Here is a 20,873-nt window from a genome sequence, read left to right on the forward strand (position 1 = left end):
CTGCTGCATGTGACTGCCATCTACAGGCTGCTCAATGTATTGTAAATGACATCTCAGGAATTCACCTGCAGTTGAAGCCCTATCCTCTCTACAGCACCAACAGGAGGTGAACACTGTTCCACCGTCAGCAGTGTTGCTGAAACCCAGTGGGACTATCATTGTACATGACATCAGCAGGAAACTCTATACAGCTACTGGCACAGTCTAGCACTTTAATATAGATAGTTTTGGTAATTGTTGACCCATGAAAAATAACAAAGTGAAATAAGTGAAAATAGCCTCTCCATAAGAGCATATCCCTTTCCAAACAGATAAGACAACTACTTAAAAGACAGATCAATTAAAGATTAATGCAGTTTTACCAGAGCAAGCCAGTGGAGAACCACTCCATTGGTGCCCATCAATATTCTTCAGAAGGGTTAAAGACGGGCATAACGTGACTGAAGGAACCGGTCTCTAGAGGGGCCAGGGCTGTGCACTCTATAAAACTGTGTGACGTGGATGCCAAGCAGTGAAATCGGGGATGTCTGTGGCAGGGATGAGGCCCGTGCTCTCTTTGTGTCTGAACCTGGCCCTGGCCTGGGCCTCTGCTTCTCCTCAAACAGTCTGCCGACTGCGGGAGCGTTTCCGTCTGAATGGGATGTACCGCAAGGGTGACGTGGTTCTTGGGGGGCTGTTTGAGATGCACTTCCAGACAGTGTTTCCTGAGCTGTCTTTCACATCCAAGCCAGAACAGCCATGGTGTGAGAGGTGAGTTGCTCTACTTCCAAACTTCAAGAGACAACCAGTCAGACATGGGTGCACACACACACACACACATATATATATATATATATATAGACACAAATACACAAACACCTTTACACCAATACACATTGAAAGACAAACAGACATATAATACACAGCAAGGCATTTTTGAACAAAAGTTACTGAATATCATGCACTGGTGTTTTCACATGAAATACTGTTTTATGTGATAACAGATACTTATACATTAAATACATATTCATTTCTGCTTCTATGTGAAACATGTGCATGCACACACTTGTAATTTCACATTTTAATCAATGAATGAAATAATTAGGTCTTAGATAATATATGTCATAATTTTGGGATTAAACAAACATGAAAATAAAGTAATAGACTTGACATTAAATTATTTCATTGCCCAGTTTTCATTTCTCCTCTGTCAGGCTTGATTATGCAGCATTCCAGGCAGTGCAGACCATGGTCTTTGCAATTGAAGAAATCAACAAAAACCCAGACCTGCTGCCCAACACCACCCTGGGATTCCATCTCTATGACAACTGCGTGACACTTGGTGTTGCATTCCGTGCAGCCACAGCGCTGGTCAGCGGTACAGAGGAGTCCTTCTCTGACTTGGGATGCACAGGTTCTCCCCCCGTTCTTGGCATGGTGGGTGATTCAAGCTCCACCAACTCCATCGCCATCTCCAGTGTGCTGGGCCTGTTTCGTGTTCCCATGGTACTGTATGACAGAGGACCAATCCTGGTCCACAGCCTACATGAGTTTTTAGCTCCCTGAATCGCAGAGGAGGGGGATATTGAAACTAACCATGATGGCACTTCGTCGTTAAATTTAGGAATTCAAAAATGAACTGGAGTAAGCCTGTCCAGACACTGTAATATTCATAAGATAAATACGTGAGTTTGTAAAACTACATCAGAAATGAATGGGATTCACCCCTAGAAATAAATTTTGTTTTAAAGCCTATTTCATTATGCCATCAAGGGTCAGATAACAAGACCTGCTGTATTTCTGTGGCTTGAGATCACATCCCTGTTTATTTATTGATGAACTTTTCATCCTTATGTTATTTAGAGCAACACCAGTGCCTTTTTAAAATGTATGTTTCAGCAGAGCTGCCACCATAATGCTTGACTCTGAAAAATGTGCATGTTTTCAAGTTATGATGCTTTAGTTTATTTTACCATTATGTGTAAATTTAATCTGTTTTATCTCTGTGGAAAAAAGATTATCCAAGAGACAATAACATTATAAATTTAAAAATAAATGAACAAATTTACATTTACAAATGAACAAAAGTACAACATTTGTTTTATTAAGGTAGTTGAGGACTAATGAAGGCAGTCATAATTTTTACTTTAAAGTGTGTGGTTAAAAGCAAACCTGCCTGCCCTGGAGCACTGACCTGCCTGTGACCTTCATGTCTCTGGTCACTGTGTGAGGGATACATTCTTTACAGCTTGGCTCTGCTTTATATAAAAGCTTACTATGGTAAAGGTGTAGGCTGTAAAATGCAGGTGTTTGAGGAGAGCAGGGTCAGCCACAGTACAGTGGAGCAGTTATGGAGTTCAGTGCCTTCCTCAAAGGCACTTTGGCAGTGTTGGATGGTACCAAAGCTGTTCCACCAGCTACTCTCCAGTTGCTAGTCCACAACCCTCCTGGCCATGCCAGTGAACGAATCAAAACCCTTCTGGATTTCAGTTGGCCTCTAAGCCACGTGCTGCCCCTGTTAGTGGCTTCATGTCATTCTTCTTTCCCCAGGTGAGCTACTGTGCCACATGTTCCTGCCTGAGTGACAGACTGAAGTATCCCTCCTTCTTCAGAACCATCCCCAGTGATGCCTTCCAGGTCAGAGCCATGGTGCAGATCCTAGAGCGGTACGGCTGGAAGTGGGTGGGATTCCTCTTCAGCAATAGCGATTATGGGGTTCACGCGGCCCAGGCCTTCCACCAGGAGGTCAGCCGCTTTGGCTGTGTGGCCTTCTCCGAAATGCTGCCCAGCGACAACGACCAAGCTGAGGTGCAACGGATTGTGGGCATCATTCGCCGCTCCACAGTGAAGGTGGTGGCAGTGTTTTCCACGGAGGCAAACCTGCTTTCCCTCGCTGAGGAAATCAGCATGCAGAACCTGACGGGGCGACAGTGGATTGCCAGTGAGGCCTGGGCCACCTCGACTATAATACTCACACCTGAGAAGCTTCCCTTCCTGGGCGGGGCCCTGGGCATCGCCATTCGTAGGGGAGATATCCCGGGGCTCCAGGACTTCCTGCTTAGTCTCCGTCCTGACTTTGAGCCTGGCAACAACATGGTGAACATGTTTTGGGAGGAGATGTTCAGCTGTAGCTTCAAAGCAGACTCCCCCGGCAGGGTGTGCACGGGACAGGAGAGTCTGGAGGGCACAGAGTCAGCGTACAGTGACGTGTCAGCACTCAGGCACTCTTACAATGCTTACAAAGCAGTGTACGCCCTGGCACATGCCCTGCATGATCTGCTGCAGTGCACACCTGGGACAGGGCCCTTCCCAGGACACTCCTGTGCTGAGCTGCACACTCTGCAACCCTGGCAGGTCAGAAACATTCTTAGACATTCTGAGAATGATAAATGATGCGGGCTTGAGAAGAGGTTGCATAGAGCGAAATATCTCAATAAATAAGAACAAACTTAAGTGTGACCGTTTTTTTTTTTTAATTCGAAACAATAACTTCATTCACATGGCAAGTGATAAATAAGCCCCCTTTCCTTTTCTACAACAGCAGTATTTCATAGTGGTAATATAGGAATTCCTGAAACCTACAGTATGTTACTTTAGGTCATTTTTAATATGATGTACAGCACCGCACATTTTATAATGATTGTTTTCCCTCCTATTATGTCCCCAACCCCCTTTCAGCATGTGGCAGCATTTGGCTCACAGCTCTTTCTTCTTACATATTTAGGAACAAATGGCTTCTCTCTCTCTTATGAATGCTCCTCTATTTGCCCCATGTATAGCTGCTGCACTACATGCAAAGTGTTAAATTTACCACCAGCTTTGGTGACCAAGTGTCCTTTGATGAAAATGGTGATGCCCTGGCCATCTATGATGTGATGAACTGGCAGAGGACAGCAGACGGGACCGTCAGAGCCGTGACAGTTGGGGTGTTTGACGAATCCGCCCCTCCTGGACAGAAGCTTCAGATGGAGGAAGGAAAGATCTTCTGGAATTTTGAGTCACATGAAGTGAGCAACTCTCCCTCTTTACTCTTTACTGTAAAACGGTGCTCTTCTCTCTGCATAGCTTTCATTCAGCTGGACTGAGCCAGTTCAGTGACTCCCTGGTGCTTAGTGCGTAAACTGCAACAGTTCTGTTTAGGCAGCACACATGCATACTTTCAAGGCTCTATTTTAATGGTCCTTAGCGCAGGGTCTAAAACGCAAAGCACAAAGTGCATTTAGGGTGTGGGCAGGCTAACTTTTGCTAGTTTCACAGCGGATAGTTCAAGTGCAAAGTAAGCACAATGTCCAAAAGGGCTGGACAAAACAGCTGGACTTAATGGTTTAATAAATTAATAGGTGTGTCTCAGGCTTAACGTGTGATAAACCAATCAGTGTCATTTTCCATTCCCTTTAAAGCTAACTGTCTTTGTTCCTAACTGAGTCAGCAAGACTTTGAAAAGACAAATACATCGTTGTATTTCTATTTGAAAATGTAGTTAAATACATATTTGAAGTATTTTCAAATACATTTACACATTAAATAATTTGTATTTGATTTATTTTAATTATTTTCATGGAAAACCAAATACTTTTCCAAATAGTATTAATAAAATGGATTCCCTTAAAGAAATACTTTCCTGGGAAACCAAATACTTTTTCGAACAGCATTTAGAGCCTTTTAAAAAATACATTATGAATACAAATACAATTTTTAAATATTTTGAAATATTTCTGTGATAGACAACAGAAATGACTGAGCCAGCAACAATGTAGGCTTCATACTGAAGGGGGTATCCCAGAGTTCTTAGTGCAATCTTTGTGAGTGTCCCTCAATGCGATGTCAGCAAGTTATAATACTTAAGGAACTCCAGGGGAACAACTAGGGGCTAGGGGTTGAATTTGGATTATGGGCAAGGGTAGCTTACGCTGGCAATTTTAAACAACCCATGCACTTCCTCTAACAGACAGTAGCCTATACATGTCATTGCCTGAGGCGAACTCAGACTTACCAGTTAATTTGTACCCATGCAATAAAAGTTAGTGGCTGTTTACTGTATTTCCTTTTTTTTTTGTTGTCAGAGTGTTCAACAGCCATATGTATAGTTCCATCTTTTACATTTTGTAAGGTTAGACACTGATAAAATAGAATTCAGCTATGCATATTCACTACCAATTAACAATGGAAATCGGTACAACTGTGGTACTGAACTGGGGTCGTCAGCAGTCACTTGATGCATTCTCATCAAAATACTGTCCTCTAATTTAAAAAAATGCTTAACTTTCAGAGCTGATAGGTTCTTGCATATCCAGTACTTTTCAAGTCTTTCAACACCTTGGTACATTTGTACATGTTGCACTTATGTTGTGAAAGTACTTTCAAATAATTTCATTAAATCAAACACTTTGTATTTGAAAATTCAGTATTTTAAATGTTTGTTTTTTTTTTTTTAAAGACATATTTGAAGGTAATTGCAAATACATGCAAATGCTCCTTCAATGTATTTAAATACTTAGTATTTGTAAATGCTAAATTTCAAATAATTTCCAAACATTAATTCCTAAAATTAATTATGTACTTTAAATATGTATTTGTCCTAGGTCTGACTTTGATGGTCTAATTCGTATTAATATTACGACTGACCATCCATTACAACATGTTTTATTTTCATTGTGTATTCTTATATGTACATGTAATAATAATCTTTCACAACATAATCTTGATATGCTATGCATGTTTGTGCATGCCACTGTGTGTAACAGACAGGAGGGTGTATTGGTGTTGCAAACCACCTATGTAGACACATAACTAAGCTAATATTGTGCCCTTAAAATAGAAATGAAACTGCAAGATGACTTAAGACCAGGTTTTCGTTTGTCATAACGCAAATGGTTTCAGCTGCATCAAAATAGCAAGCCAACAATTACCATGACCACATCTCATTGTAACACCACGCAGCCCACATGGACGCAAGGTCATTTGCTATTTTAACAGTGTAGGTGCTTGAGGGGAAAATAATAACCACGTCTTTCTGAACCTTGCAGATACACTTACATTTGGGTGACCACTGTGTTGTCCTGAGTGCAAGATAGAGCCCTCAGTCACATACAGAATTTTGTCCTGTGTAAAGACTACCCAATAGTAGTGCATGTGCTGATCAACAGAACTGTGTCATAAATATAGAGAATGTCACTATTCTTATGATGAGAACTTCCACCAGCACCCGCACTCCATCTGTAGTGAGCCCTGCCCCCCAGGCACCAGGAGGGCAATAAGGAAGGGCGAGCCAGTCTGCTGCTTTGACTGCCTTCCCTGTGCAGATGGGGAGATCAGCAACCAGACAGGTCAGTGCACCCACAAGGCAGAGAACAAAACATTTCTCTGAGAAGAAAATTCTCAGTTACAATAAAGATGCCATGTCCTGGTGATTTTTTCAGCCACCAGGGCTTCAGGAACTCATACAGTCTGATCTAATCTAAGTTTATATCTCATAGACTGGGCTGCCTGCAGGATGTTGTTTCTTTTATATGTCAGAGCCTCACAATTGAAAACTAATTCTCATCTGAGGCTTCTCACAAACCCTAGACACAAGCATCAATACCCCCTGCTCCCCCCCTCCCCTCTGCTTTTTTTGGTTACAGGTATGTTATTAGTTTCCACTCTTCTCTCACAGATTCCAGCGAGTGCTACAGGTGTCCAGTGGACTTTTGGTCAAACCAACTTCGAGATCGATGTGTACCCAAGGAAATCGAGTTCCTCTCCTTCCAGGAACCCCTGGGGATCTCCCTGACAACTATCTCAGTGTTGGGGGCGTGTATCTGCGGAGTTACCCTGTCCGTGTTTGCTCGTCACAGTAACACACCGGTGGTGAAGGCCAACAATTCTGAGCTGAGCTTCCTGCTGTTACTGTCACTCACACTGTGCTTCCTGTGCTCCCTGCTGTTCATTGGCCAGCCTCAACGGTGGACCTGCCAGCTGAGGCATGCTGCATTCGGGATCAGTTTTGCCCTCAGCATCTCCTGCATCCTGGTCAAGACCATCGTGGTGGTGATGGCCTTCAAGGCCGCGCGACCAGGCGGGAACACGATGAAGTGGTTTGGTGTACAGCAGCAGAGGGGCACTGTGCTGGCCTTCACCATCATCCAGGCAGTGATTTGTGTAGCATGGCTGACCGCTGCTTCACCGGTGCCCTACAAAAACACCCGCTTACAGAACTCTAAGATCATCTATGAGTGTGCGGTTGGGTCAATAGCCGGGTTCAGTGCTCTGCTGGGCTACATTGGCCTGCTGGCGGCCATCAGCTTGCTGCTGGCCTTCCTGGCAAGAAATCTGCCTGACAACTTCAATGAAGCCAAGTTCATCACCTTCAGCATGCTCATCTTCTGTGCCGTCTGGATCGCCTTTGTCCCCGCCTATGTCAGTTCTCCAGGAAAGTACTCAGATGCAGTGGAGATATTTGCCATCCTGGCCTCCAGCTTCGGGCTCCTGGGAGCAATATTTGCCCCAAAATGCTACATTATCCTGCTGCATCCAGAGAAAAACACAAAGAAGGCCCTGATGGGACGAGATGCCCCAAAGCAGTGAATGTTTTTTTCATACTTTTTAAAAATTTAATTACCGTTATAAATCAATGAACTTATCGGTTTTAAATATATATTGAAATATGACCTGAACTTAAATGATGTAAATCCAATTACATGCATCAACAAAAAAGCAATAAAGATTGATTTTTTATTGAGTATTCCTTAATTCCAGTGATTGAAATGTAATCAGCGTAATATAGTGGCCAGGATCCTGAGATTGGTCAACTCTAACATTCAGTGCACCTGCAACCAGTGCCACCATTGTTGCATAAGTCATCCATTTAAAAAACACCCCCTTCCCACAGTCTCATCTGAAGTTACACTCTCCAAGCATGACACGCTAGATAATAGAGTCTATCTGGGAGTAAATAAATATAGTCTTTACCACCAAAAATTCATATTCTGTCATAGCAAGATAAACTCAACAACAGCCCTGAAGTATACAGCTGGTCATTTTGGCCGGCCCTTTGAAAAAATGACTTTATTTTAAAAAATGTTCCTTTTTCCGTGAGTCAAGTGGATTTACTTGTGATACACTAAATACGAGCAATTTATTATAATGAAATCTGTTATCTGACATGAAATAATTTAACAGCTGTTAACTTTTTGGGAGATATGCGTTTGTGGTGTTATAATGTAGGCAGGGTATGAATTTCCGTTGAACGTGGGGAGCGCAGTCCCCCTTGTTATGCAACACGGGAAATTCTGTACAACAAAATGCATTAATTACACAAGAGGGAACATTCTTAATACACCAGATTTGACCTGAACTGGAACATTGCCAAAACATGGTGGATGGTTGAATGTTATTTTAATGTCGTCCCATCCCCATACAAGAAAACATTACATACAGTAGAGTACAGAAAAACATACAGTGTGAGAGTTAATGATTACACATTTAGATACTGTACCACATTGTGCGATAATGTTTTTGCATTGTTTTTTTTTTGTTTTTTTAATCTGATATCAATATTTAATCTTAAACCTTCGTAAGGGGAACATTTATATGCCTTATAATGAACAAAAAGCATTTTATTCATTTTTGGAGAGATTTTGCATATGTTTCTAGACCCCTAGATATTTTAGGCCACTGTACTGACTGAAAACATTTGTGAAAACAGTTGATTTGTAGTGAAATGCATGATTATGTTGTGATTTGCAGCAATGCATAATTTAGACATTTTGGATAGATTTGGGGACACTGGGTACACTGTTTACTTTTTGCTTCATAGATCTTTAGTAGTTCTACATATTCATCCTTCAAGGAGTTTTTTATCCAGGACATGTATAGTTTAACCTGTTTTATATATGGAATTCTCAGTATTTCATTGCAAACTAGAAAATTGCATTTCTGGAATTTTATTGCTGCCGAAATTATGAATATAAACTGATCTAAGTTAGTATTGAAAATGGCACGAATGTCCTGCTTCATTTAAGCCATTTTATAAGTGTCTGTGATGCTCACAACTTGAGTTATAAAGCTTTAAATAGGGTATCCCCTAAATGGGCAAGGATTGGCCAGATTTGACATGTGCACAAAGGGGTTAATCAGTATTTCAAGAACCTGTCAACTCACAATCGTTCCATTTGCAAGAGTTGCATTTTATTGCCCATATTTATTCCCTGTTAGTGTTTAAGCTTTCAGCGGGAAAATTCAAATATCAACAATGTGGTCAGTGGTCAGTATGTAAAAAATAACTGTAGCATCAAATCTGTATAAGATTTAAATTGTTTGTTATAAACTCTCCATACAAATCATGCTCATATACTGTTTATTTTATTAATGGAATACTATGCAGGATTTTTAACTTGAAAATATAATAAAATAGCCTAATGCTAAGGCATATCTATGATGTATTGGCAATCTCTGTCTTTACGCGCTTTCACCAAATTTGTGCACCTTTACTTGTATTTATTATTCTAAAATGTGTACTTTTTTGGGGGGTGGCACTCTTTTCTGTGGTGGGAGTGGTGGGGGTGGCAGCAGAGCCAGCAGTTCTGGGATCAGATATCAATGGAGTGTTTGTTGCTATAGTTAGCTATGCGCTAATGGCCCAGTTACAGCTTGGCTGGGGTTGAGTTTTGTTCCCCTTAATGGACTAGTATGTAAAACTGTGAAAGTATTCAACTAAGCAGCTAAAAAAAACTAAATCTAGCCATTAACATATGGTAGAGCAATAAGTCATAGATTATTTTATTGTTAATGGAGAATGCCCCCATGCGTGCCTTTGTTGTTGTCAAATCATAACATTATCTGCATTTTAATGATTCACATTTTAAAGTTTAAATAATTTCTTCCTTAGGGTCATCTCTGTAAAAATGAAATGATTAATAAAGATTGAGGCAATTAGCCTTAATTTACATTGTTATTTACAATAATTCCCTGTTTTTTTTAAATTAAATATCTTGGACAATAATAGGAGGGTAGAAAAAAAGCTCCAACAGTATCTTAAAAGAACTGAACTGTTTTGATAGGTAATATGGTTTAGGTAACCATGTGATTGTTTTCCTGGATTTCTTGAGCCTTAGTAAAAACCTTACTGCAACTAAACTTGTGTGAAACTGACTGTCATGAGAAGTCCTCGGATTTGGGGACCACTGAGGCCCCCGTCGGGGTCCAGATCCGTTTATATCCATACATACATTCAACTAAAATCGGGATGGTGAATGAAAGTCAGCCTAGCAAGAAAACCATTTCTTCACCAAAGAAGACCTCGTTTTCCAACTTTAAATTTCTAAAATGTTAGATCAAAAGGTTCCATTTAGAGATGATCTATAAGGGAGATATTCCAACTGCATGAACATCTTGTGTCAACATTCATTTTACAACAGCACTTGAACTTGATTAACATTTAACAACTTTGAACAATATTTTTATAATAGACATAATGATACATATCACAGTGGGGATATAGTTTTTACAAATGAATGCAAGAAATGATGTAGCCTAGTAGTACAGTACACAGAAAGTGTGTAGCTAGCGTTAATTGTTTTATATTGACAGAACATTGTAACCCACTTAGTTGCATTGATATTGATGTAGCAAAAGTTACCTCAGAGAACAGGCAACTGCATCAGCCTTAGCCAGCTGCTAATTATTCATACCAAAGTGCAAACACAGTATCACACCCTCACATAATCGACATGGCGTTAGGCTTCACAGTCGGATACAGACAGCTTTGCTAATTTGATGCTGGAAATAATGTGTTAAACCATGGAAACCACATTCACATCGATAGCTAGCAAATAGGTAATTTACTCCTACAGTGTTGCCTCCTCAAAATACGTTCTGGACCGATGGCAGCTTGAGATGCTGGACTCAAGGGTTCCAGAGACTACCAGCAAAGATACGTCCAAAATGTCCTTTGTTGCACATTGAAAAGTCATTCCGGCTCCTCAGGGGACGTAAGTTTTTATGACGTCTTCTGAACGCCCGTGTTGACGTCCACATGACCTCTGTACAAGGTTAAAAATTAGTTCAAAATGTGATAATTGTGGACGTCTTTTCAACTTCTTATAAAAGTCTCTCTCTCGATTGTTCCCGTTAGGGGTTGCCACAGCGGATCAGCCGATCCGCATATTTGTTTTGGCATATGCTTTACACTGGATGACCTTCCTGACGCAACCCTCCAATTTATCCGGGCTTGGGAATGCATTGGCTTGCACATCCCCAGTGGCTGGGTTGGAGCATTGGCCGGGAAACAAACCCAGGCTTCCAGCGTGGCAGGCAAGAGCTCTACCACTGAGCCACCAATGCTCGCCGCCTTATAACGTAGAATTAATACATCCATGTAATATTCTGTGCTTGCACACTGGCTGTGTTTCCAAGTCTGCAACAGATACAATCAAAAAGACAAGTGGAAACTGAAGACCTATCGCCATAGTGCTGACGAATGACATCCCAGAGGCTTCAGACTGGCAAAAATCACACTGACTGCAATACCTTACAAACTACATTGCACCCATCCTATAAATCACACACACCCTCTTCGTGAATTTATCATGTGACTGAAAGTAACGCCCATGGGACACACATACAGAGAAAAATGGCAAAAGGACCTTGCAATTAAGTCACAGGGGGCACTGCGATTGGCTGGTTAGCCACGCCATAACCAGCAGATGGTAGCAGATAACCTCTGATCAGTCACAGACAATATAGATTCTCCACGGTGGACTTATAAAACATTGGTCTAAACATCAAAATATAGACAATAAATATTCGTCAAATTTCTCAGAAAAATTCCTTTTTTAAAAAGTCAAACATTAATATAAACCAAAAAACAGTTCATTTGATATATAAAAAGATTATATTCAATATTCAAGATATTGAATACAAATTTCTCAGAAGAATTCCTTTTTAAAAAGTCAAACATTAATATAAACAAAAAAAACAGTTCATTTGATGTATAAAAAGATTATAGTCAATATTATAGATATATAGAAAGAGTAAGAAAGAAACGCAAAAGAGAGTTATAGAGAGAGAGAGGGAATGGAGAAAGAGAGAGAGAGCAGGGACTGTCACCTGCTGCATGTGACTGCCATCTACAGGCCGCTCAGTGTATTGTAAATTACATCTCGGGGATGGACCTGCAGTTGAAGCCCTATCCTCTCTCTACAGCACCAACAGGAGGTGAGGACGCCACTGTTCCACTGTCAGCAGTGCTGCTGAAACCCGGTGGGACTATCATTATACATGACATCAGCAGGAAGCTCTATACAGCTACTGGCACAGTCTGGCACTTTAATATGCATAGTTTTGGTAGTAGTTGACCCATGAAAAATAACAAAGTGTTAAAAGTGAAATAAGAGAAAATAGCCTCTCCATAAGAGCAGCTCCCTTTTAAAAACACACAAGATAAAAAAACACAGATCAATTAAAGATTAATGCAGTTCTACCAGAGCAAGCCAGTGGAGAGCCACTCCAGTGGTGCCCAGCAGTATTCTTCAGAAGGGTGAAAGACAGGCACAACGTGACTGAAGGAACCGGTCTCTAGAGGGGCCAGGGCTGTGCACTCTATAAAAGTGTGTGACGTGGATGCCAAGCAGTGAATTCGGGGATGTCTGTGGCAGGGATGAGGCCCATGCTCTCTTTGTGTCTGAACCTGGCCCTGGCCTGGGCCTCTGCTTCTCCTCAGACAGTCTGTCGACTCCGGGAGCGTTTCCATCTGAACGGGATGTACCACAAGGGGGACGTGGTTCTTGGGGGGCTGTTTGAGGTGCACTTCCTGACAGTGTTCCCTGAGCTGTCTTTCACGTCCAAGCCAGACCAACCAAGGTGTGAGAGGTGAGTTGCTCTGCTTCAACTACGAGACAAGCAGTCATACATGGGTGCAAACACACACACACACACACACACACATATATATATATATATATATATATATATATATATATATATATATATATATATATACACTCACCGGCCACTTTATTAGGTACACCGGTTCAACTGCAAACTGCACCCGTTAACGCACATATCTAATCAGCCAACCCTGTGGCAGCAACTCAATGCATTTAGGCATGTAGACATGGTCGAGACGATCTGCTGAAGTTCAAACCAAGCATCAGAATGGGGAAGAAAGGTGATTTAAGTGACTTTGAACGTTGCATGGTTGTTGGTGCCAGACAGACTAGTTTTAGTATTTCAGAAACTGCTGATCTACTGGGATTTTCACGCACAACCATCTTTAGGGTTTACAGAGAATGGTCCGAACAAGAGAAAATAACCAGTGAGCAGCAGTTCTCTGGGCGAAAATGCCTTGTTGATGGCAGAGGTCAGAGGAGAATGGCCAGACTGGTTTGAGCTGATAGAAAGGCATCAGTAACTCAAATAACCACTCGTTACAACCGAGGTATGCAGAAGAGCATCTGTAAACGCATAACATGTCGAACCTTGAAGCAGATGGGCTACAGCAGCAAAGGACCACCCGGTACTATATATATATATATATATATATATATATATATATATATATATATATATATATATATACATGCATACACAAATACACAAACACCTTTACACTAATACACATTGACAGACAAACTGTAGCTGAATATCAACAGTAAGGCATTTTGAGTCACAGAATATCATGCACAGGTATTTTCCCATAAAATACTGTTTTATGTGATCACATATTTCATAATTATGCATGCAATACATATTGGTTTCTTTCTGAAACATGTGCATGCACACTACGTTTGTAATTTCACATTTTAATCCCAGATTGAAATAATTACGTTTTAGATAATTACGCATAATTTCATGATTAATTTCATCATCTCTCCTCTGACAGGCTTGATTTTCCAGGGGTCCAGGCAGTGCAGACCATGGTCTTTGCGATTGAAGAAATCAACAAAAACCCAGACCTGCTGCCCAACACCACGCTGGGATTCCATCTCTATGACAACTGCGTGACGCTTGGTGTTGCATTCCGTGCAGCCACAGCGCTGGTCAGCGGTACAGAGGAGTCCTTCTCTGACTTGGGATGCACAGGTCCACCCCCGGTTCTGGGCATGGTGGGTGATGCAAGCTCCACCCACTCCATCGCCATCTCCAGTGTGCTGGGCCTGTTTCGTGTTCCCATGGTACTGTATGACAGAGGAACAATCCTGGTCCACAGCCTACCTGCGCTTTTAGCTCCCTGAATCACCATGATGGCACTTTGTCAATTCAGGAATTCATTTCATTCATGCATTTAGGAATTCAAAAATGAACTGGAGTATGCCTGTCTAGACACTGTAATATCGGTAAGATAAATACGTGAATTTGTAAAACTACATCAGCTTGAATTGAATGGGATTCTCCCCTAGAAATAAATTACAGAACTCAGATCAACAGAGCAAAAGTTGCTTTTGTTTTAAAGCCTATTTCATCATGCCATCAAGGGTCAGATAACAAGACCTGCTGTATTTCTGTGGCTTGAGATCACATCCCTGTTTATTTATGTATGCACTTTTCATTCTTATTTTATTTAGAACAACACCAGTGCCTTTTTTAAATGTATGTTTCAGCAAAGCAGCCACCATAATGCTTGTCTTCAAGTTCTGTTGATCAGTGGAGCAGTAATGGGGTTCAGTGCCTTGCTCAAAGGCACTTTTGCTGTGTTGGAGGGCACCAAAGCTGTACCACCAGTGACCTTCCAGTTGCTAGTCCACAACCATCCTGGCCATGCCAGTGATCGAACTACAACCCTTCCGGATTTCAGTTGGCCTCGAAGCCACGTGCCGCCCCTGTTAGTAGCTCCCTGTTTTTCACGAGGGCACTTTGGCGGTGTTGGTCGTCACCAAAGTTGTACGACCCCCCTCTCTCCGGGTGCTAGTCCACAACTGGAATACACCTTCCGGCCTATGCCAGTGATGGAACCACCACCCTTCATAATTTCATTTGGCCTCTTTTACCTCTAAGCCACCTGCCGCCCCTGTTAGTGCCTCCATGTCTTTTTTTGTCCCCCAGGTGAGTTACTTTGCCACATGTTCCTGCCTGAGTGACAGACAGCAGTATCCCTCCTTCTTCAGAACCATCCCCAGTGATGCCTTCCAGGTCAGAGCCATGGTGCAGATCCTGCAGAGGTACGGCTGGAAGTGGGTGGGACTCCTCTTTAGCGATGATGATTATGGGGTGCATGCAGCCCAATCCTTCCACCAGGAGGTCAGCCGCTTTGGCTGTGTGGCCTTCTCCGAAATGTTGCCCAGCAACAACGACCAAGCTGAGGTGCAACGGATTGTGGGCATCATTCGCCGTTCCACAGCGAAGGTGGTGGCAGTGTTTTCCACGGAGGCAAACCTGCTTTCTCTCGCTGAGGAAATCAGCATGCAGAACCTGACGGGGCGACAGTGGATTGCCAGTGAGGCCTGGGCCACCTCGACCATCTTACTCATACCTGAGATGTTGCCCTTCCTGGGCGGGGCCCTGGGCATCGCCATTCGTAGGGGAGATATCCCGGGGCTCCAGGACTTCCTGCTCAGTCTTCGCCCTGACTTTGACCCTGGAAACAACATGGTGAACATGTTTTGGGAGGAGATGTTCAGTTGTAGGTTCAAAGCAGACTCTCCCGGCAGGGTGTGCACGGGTCAGGAGAGTCTGGAGGGCACAGAGTCAGCGTACAGTGACGTGTCTGCGCTCCGGCAGTCTTACAATGTCTACAAAGCGGTGTACGCCCTGGCACATGCCCTGCATGATCTGCTGCTGTGCACGCCTGGGACAGGGCCCTTCCCAGGACACTCCTGTGCTGAGCTGCACACTCTGCAACCCTGGCAGGTCAGAAACATTCTTAGACATTCTGAGAATGATAAATGATCCGGGCTTGAGAAGAGGTTGCGAAATATCTCAATTAATAAGAACAAACTAAAGTGTGTGTATTCTAAAGAATAACTTCATTCACTTGGCATCTGGTAAATAAGCCCCCTATCCTTTTCTACAACCGCAGTACTTCATAGTGGTAATATAGGAATTCCTGAAACCTACAGTATGTTACTTTAGGTCATTTTTAATATGATGTACAGCACCCCACATTTTATAATGATTGTTTTCCCTCCTATTATGTCCCCAACCCCCTTCCAGCATGTGGCAGCATTTGGCTCACAGCTCTTTCTTCTTACATATTTAGGAACAAATGGCTTCTCTCTCTCTTATGAATGCTCCTCTGTTTGCCCCATGTATAGCTGCTGCACTACATGCAAAGGGTTAACTTTACCACCAGCTTTGGTGACCAAGTGTCCTTTGACAAAAATGGTGATGCCCTGGCCATCTATGATGTGATGAACTGGCAGAGGACAGCAGACGGGACCGTCAGAGCCGTGACAGTTGGGGTGTTTGACGAATCCGCCCCTCCTGGACAGAAGCTCCTGCTGGAGGAAGAAAACATCTTCTGGAATTTTGAGTCACATGAAGTGAGCAACTCTCCCTCTTTACTTAGTAAAACTGTGCTCTTCTCTCTGCATAGCTTTCATTCAGCTGGACTGAGCCAGTTCAGTGACTCCCTGGTGCTTAGTGTGTAAACTGCAACAGTTCTGTTTAGGCAGCACACGTGCATACTTTCAGGGCTCTATTTTAACCTCTTGAACCCTAAGGGGTTTATTTTTTTTATCTTTATTTTTATTTTTTTTACAGTTTTTTTACATGGTAATTAATGGTCTTAGCACATGTTCGAAAACGCAAAACACAAAGGGTGCATTTAAGGTGTGGGCAGGTTAACTTTTGCTAGTTTCGCAGCGTATAGTTCAAGCGCAAAGTGAGCACAATGTTAGAAAGGGCTGGACGAAACAGTTGGACTTAATGGTTTAATAAATTAATAGGTGTGTCTCAGGATTAATGTGTGATAAACCAATAAGTGTCATTTTCTATTCCCTTTAAAGCTAACTGTGTTTGTTCCTAACTGAGTTAACAAGACTTTGAAAAGACGAATTTATCTCTGAGGAAACAACCCTGCTCATGTGCTAGTCCATAAAAAATGTGTAATGTGATGCAAATTTGTTTTCGTTTCTGATTTTTTTCTTAGACTTTTAGTTCTCTTTAGAATCGTTTTATTCACTTTTGCAGTAACTGGTGAAATCAGCAGGGTTTTAATTGCCATACTGTAAATTTAATTAAGTATGGAAATCTGGTCACGGTTATTTAAAATATGTGAAGAATGAAGAATAGTGTTAAAATGGTGAAATTTGTGTCATGTTGAGATGGAAAAAGCATCGCATGCACAGTGAATCCCCGGGACCATATTTAAAAAACATAGCAATGCATTAAGGTGACTTAAAATGTACAAATAAATGCAATATTTCATTCATCCATGATGTTTGGCAATATTAGGCAACACACAATATGCCTCAAAGAATATTCAGGCAATCTGAGGCCTGCATTATAATGTTCCACTTGACTTATGCCAACATCCAAAAGACATTTTTAGTACTCCAAACCCCTCTCTATTAGGTTATGGTGCTTTTATTTGTGAGTTTTTCATTGTATGAAAATGTATGCACATTACTATAATTGTCTAATTCGGATCAATATTACAACTGACCATCCATTATGACATGATGATTTAATGTTTGTGCATGCCTCTGTGTGTAACAGACAGGATGGTATATGGGTGTTGCGAACCACCTATGTAGGCATATTACTATGTTAATATCGCACCCTTAAAAAAGTAATGAAACTGCAACATGACTTAAGACCACGTTTTAGTTGGTCATAACGCAAACGGTTTCCACTGCATCAAAATATCAATCAATCAATTAAATTTTATTTATATTGCGTATTTCACAGCCATTGTCACAATACGCTTCACAGACAACCCTGGGCTAAACCCCCACAGGAGCAAGCTTAAAGCAACAGTGGCAAGGAAAAATCCCCTGTGGCAGACGGGAAGAAACCTCAGAAGGAAACAGGCTCAAGGGGGAAACCCATCCTCCTCTGGTCAGCTCAGGGTGTAGATTGGTGACCAACATGGTCAGTCAGTCAGCATGCCAAAAGTTACCATGACGACACCTCATTTTAACACCACACAGCCCACATGGACGCAAGGTCATTTGCTATTTTAACAGTGTAGGTGCTTGAGGGGAAAAAAATAACTACATCTTTCTGAACCTTGCAGATACACTTACATTTGCATTACCACTGTGTTGTCCTGAGTGCAAGACAGAGCGCATACAGTGTTTTGTCTTGGGTAAAGACCACCCAATAGAGTAGTATATGTGCTGATCAACAGAACTGTGTCATAAATGAAAAGAATGTCACTATTCTTATGATGAAAACTTCCACCAGCCCCCACGCTCCATCTGCAGTGAGCCCTGCCCCCCAGGCACCAGGACAGCAATACGGAAGAGTGAGCCAGTCTGCTGCTTTGACTGCCTTCCCTGTGCAGATGGGGAGATCAGCAACCAGACAGGTCAGTGCACCCACAGGGCAGAGAACAAAACATTTCTCTGAGAAGAAAATTCTCAGTTACAATAGAGATGCCATGCCCTGGTGATTTTTTCAGCCACCAGGGCTTCAGGACCTCATACAGTCTGATCTAATCTAAGTTTATATCACATAGACTGGGCTGCCTGCAGGATGTTGTTTTTTTTTTTTATATGTCAGAGCCTCACAACTGAAAACTAATTCTCATCTAAGGCCTCTCTCAAACCCTATACACATACACTAATAGCCCCCTGCTCCCCCCTCCCCTCTGCCATTTTTGGGTTACAGGTATGTTATTAGTTTCCACTCCTCTCTCACAGATTCCAGTGAGTGCTACAGGTGTCCAGTGGACTTTTGGTCAAACCAACTTCGAGACCGCTGTGTACCCAAGGAAATTGAGTTTCTCTCCTTCCAGGAACCCCTGGGGATCTCCCTGACAACCATCTCAGTGTTGGGGGCGTGCATCTGCGCAGTTACCGTATCCATATTTGCCCGCCACAGGAACACACCAGTAGTGAAGGCAAACAATTCTGAGCTGAGCTTCCTGCTGCTGCTGTCACTCACATTGTGCTTCCTGTGCTCCCTGCTGTTCATTGGCCAGCCCCAACGGTGGACCTGCCAGCTGAGGCATGCTGCATTTGGGATCAGTTTTGCCCTCAGCATCTCCTGCATCCTGGTCAAGACCATCGTGGTGGTGATGGCCTTCAAGGCTGCGCGACCAGGCGGGAATACGATGAAGTGGTTTGGTGTACAGCAGCAGAGGGGCACTGTGCTGGCCTTCACCATCATCCAGGCAGTGATTTGCGTGGCATGGCTGACCGCTGCTTCACCGGTGCCCTACAAAAACACCCGCTTACAGAACTCTAAGATCATCTATGAGTGTGCGGTTGGGTCAATAGCCGGGTTCAGTGCTCTGCTGGGCTACATTGGCCTGCTGGCAGCCAGCAGTTTCTTGCTGGCCTTCCTGGCAAGAAATCTGCCTGACAACTTCAACGAGGCCAAGTTCATTACCTTCAGCATGCTCATCTTCTGTGCTGTCTGGATCTCCTTTGTCCCCGCCTATGTCAGCTCTCCAGGAAAGTACTCAGATGCAGTGGAGATATTCGCCATCTTGGCCTCCAGCTTCGGGCTCCTGGGAGCGATATTTGCCCCAAAATGCTACATTATCCTGCTGCATCCAGAGAAAAACACCAAGAAGGCCCTGATGGGACGAGATGCTCCAAAGCAGTGAATGTTTTTTTAATACTTATTTAAAATGTCATTACCGTTATAAATCTATGAACCTATCTGTTTTAAATATGTATTGATATATGACTTGTACTGAAATTATGTAAATCCAATGACATGCACCAACATAAAAGCAATAAAGATCATTGATTTTTATTGAGTATTCATTAATTAGAGTGATTTAAATCTATTCAGCATAATATTGTTATGAACCGGTCTCGGACTGGACCCAAATGCAGGACTCAGAGACAGCAGTAGATGGAATACAAAAAGGGGTTTGAGTACAGACAGAGGGCGGTAGGAACCAGGGCAGACTTGGGACAGGAACCGTGAGGGTAGGTGCAGAGGTCCGGGATCCGGCTTGGCGTGGCGCTGAACAGGCTGTGGCAGGAACCCAGGCAGGATTGGAGCAGGGCTGTGAGGTTTTGTGGGGAGATCCGGAATCCGGCTTGGCGCTGAACGGAATACCTCCGGTGTCGGTGGCGGAGCTGGGCTGGAGACTGGGAGGCCGGCGAAGGACGGGCTGGATCGGGAGGTTGGAGCTGGGGAGGTAACTGGGGAGAACAGGGGAACACGGACAAGACGCAACGCAGACAACACGTAGGCATGACAGACAGGGGAACACTGAACAAGGTACATGAACAAACAATCTGTAGCCAAGGAAACAGTGCGAGGTGAGGAAACCGAGGAAGGTGCAGAGAAAACGGGGTATAGAAATTAGTGCTAGGCTAGGGTTTAAACGCGATAGCAAGGTGTGCCGCTGGGCAACAATTCAACAATCTGGCAAAGACAGAAACAAAAAGTGTGGCTTTATAGTCTGGTGCTGATTGGAATTAATCAGGGAGGGTGTGAGGAATGCGACCTGAATGAGTGTGAAAATTGCTGAGGGCTGGAAGTGATTAGGGAGTGCATGGGGAAAGATCACGCCCACCCTGTGGGGAAAAGCAAAGACATGGTGAGGAACAAAGCACACGGAACAGAAATAACCGGAACACAAGGGAAACCATATGACAACCGAAACACGGGGGCATGACAAATATGGTGAGAAAAACATTCTAACTTCTTCACTCAAGCCCCCCAGTGGTCAGGAGACCTGCATCCTGAGATTGGTCAACTGAAACATTCAGTGCTCTTGCAACCAAACTATGAGTCAAAATAACAAACCCGGTGTTCTAGTTTTATTAGTAGTCGAGACAACTATGGCA

General features: G+C 42.9%; 1 protein-coding gene across 1 annotated transcript; it reads left to right on the forward strand.

Annotated features, from left to right (window-relative positions):
• Positions 1–535: 535 nt before the first annotated feature.
• LOC118209538 (extracellular calcium-sensing receptor-like) lies at positions 536–19,858 on the forward strand. Its single transcript, XM_035384911.1, has 10 exons — positions 536–750; positions 1,194–1,485; positions 2,530–3,333; positions 3,759–3,986; positions 6,182–6,305; positions 6,635–6,828; positions 15,001–15,804; positions 16,209–16,436; positions 18,304–18,427; positions 18,762–19,858. Exons 1-10 carry the CDS (start codon positions 539–541, stop codon positions 19,670–19,672), a joined length of 3,921 nt encoding a protein of 1,306 aa, XP_035240802.1. The 5' UTR covers positions 536–538; the 3' UTR covers positions 19,673–19,858.
• The last annotated feature ends 1,015 nt before the right edge of the window (positions 19,859–20,873 follow it).

This window comes from Anguilla anguilla, chromosome 12, assembly GCF_013347855.1.
Source record: "Anguilla anguilla isolate fAngAng1 chromosome 12, fAngAng1.pri, whole genome shotgun sequence".
Taxonomy (NCBI): Eukaryota; Metazoa; Chordata; class Actinopteri; order Anguilliformes; family Anguillidae; genus Anguilla; species Anguilla anguilla.

Excerpts from the sequence above, each read along its gene's own strand:
- LOC118209538 (XM_035384911.1), top strand. The coding sequence starts at position 539 with ATGAGGCCCGTGCTCTCTTTGTGTCTGAACCTGGCCCTGGCCTGGGCC. Across the intron at positions 751-1,193 it reads GAACAGCCATGGTGTGAGAG|GCTTGATTATGCAGCATTCC; the intron begins GTGAGTTGCTCT and ends CTCCTCTGTCAG. Across the intron at positions 3,334-3,758 it reads ACACTCTGCAACCCTGGCAG|CTGCTGCACTACATGCAAAG; the intron begins GTCAGAAACATT and ends CCCCATGTATAG.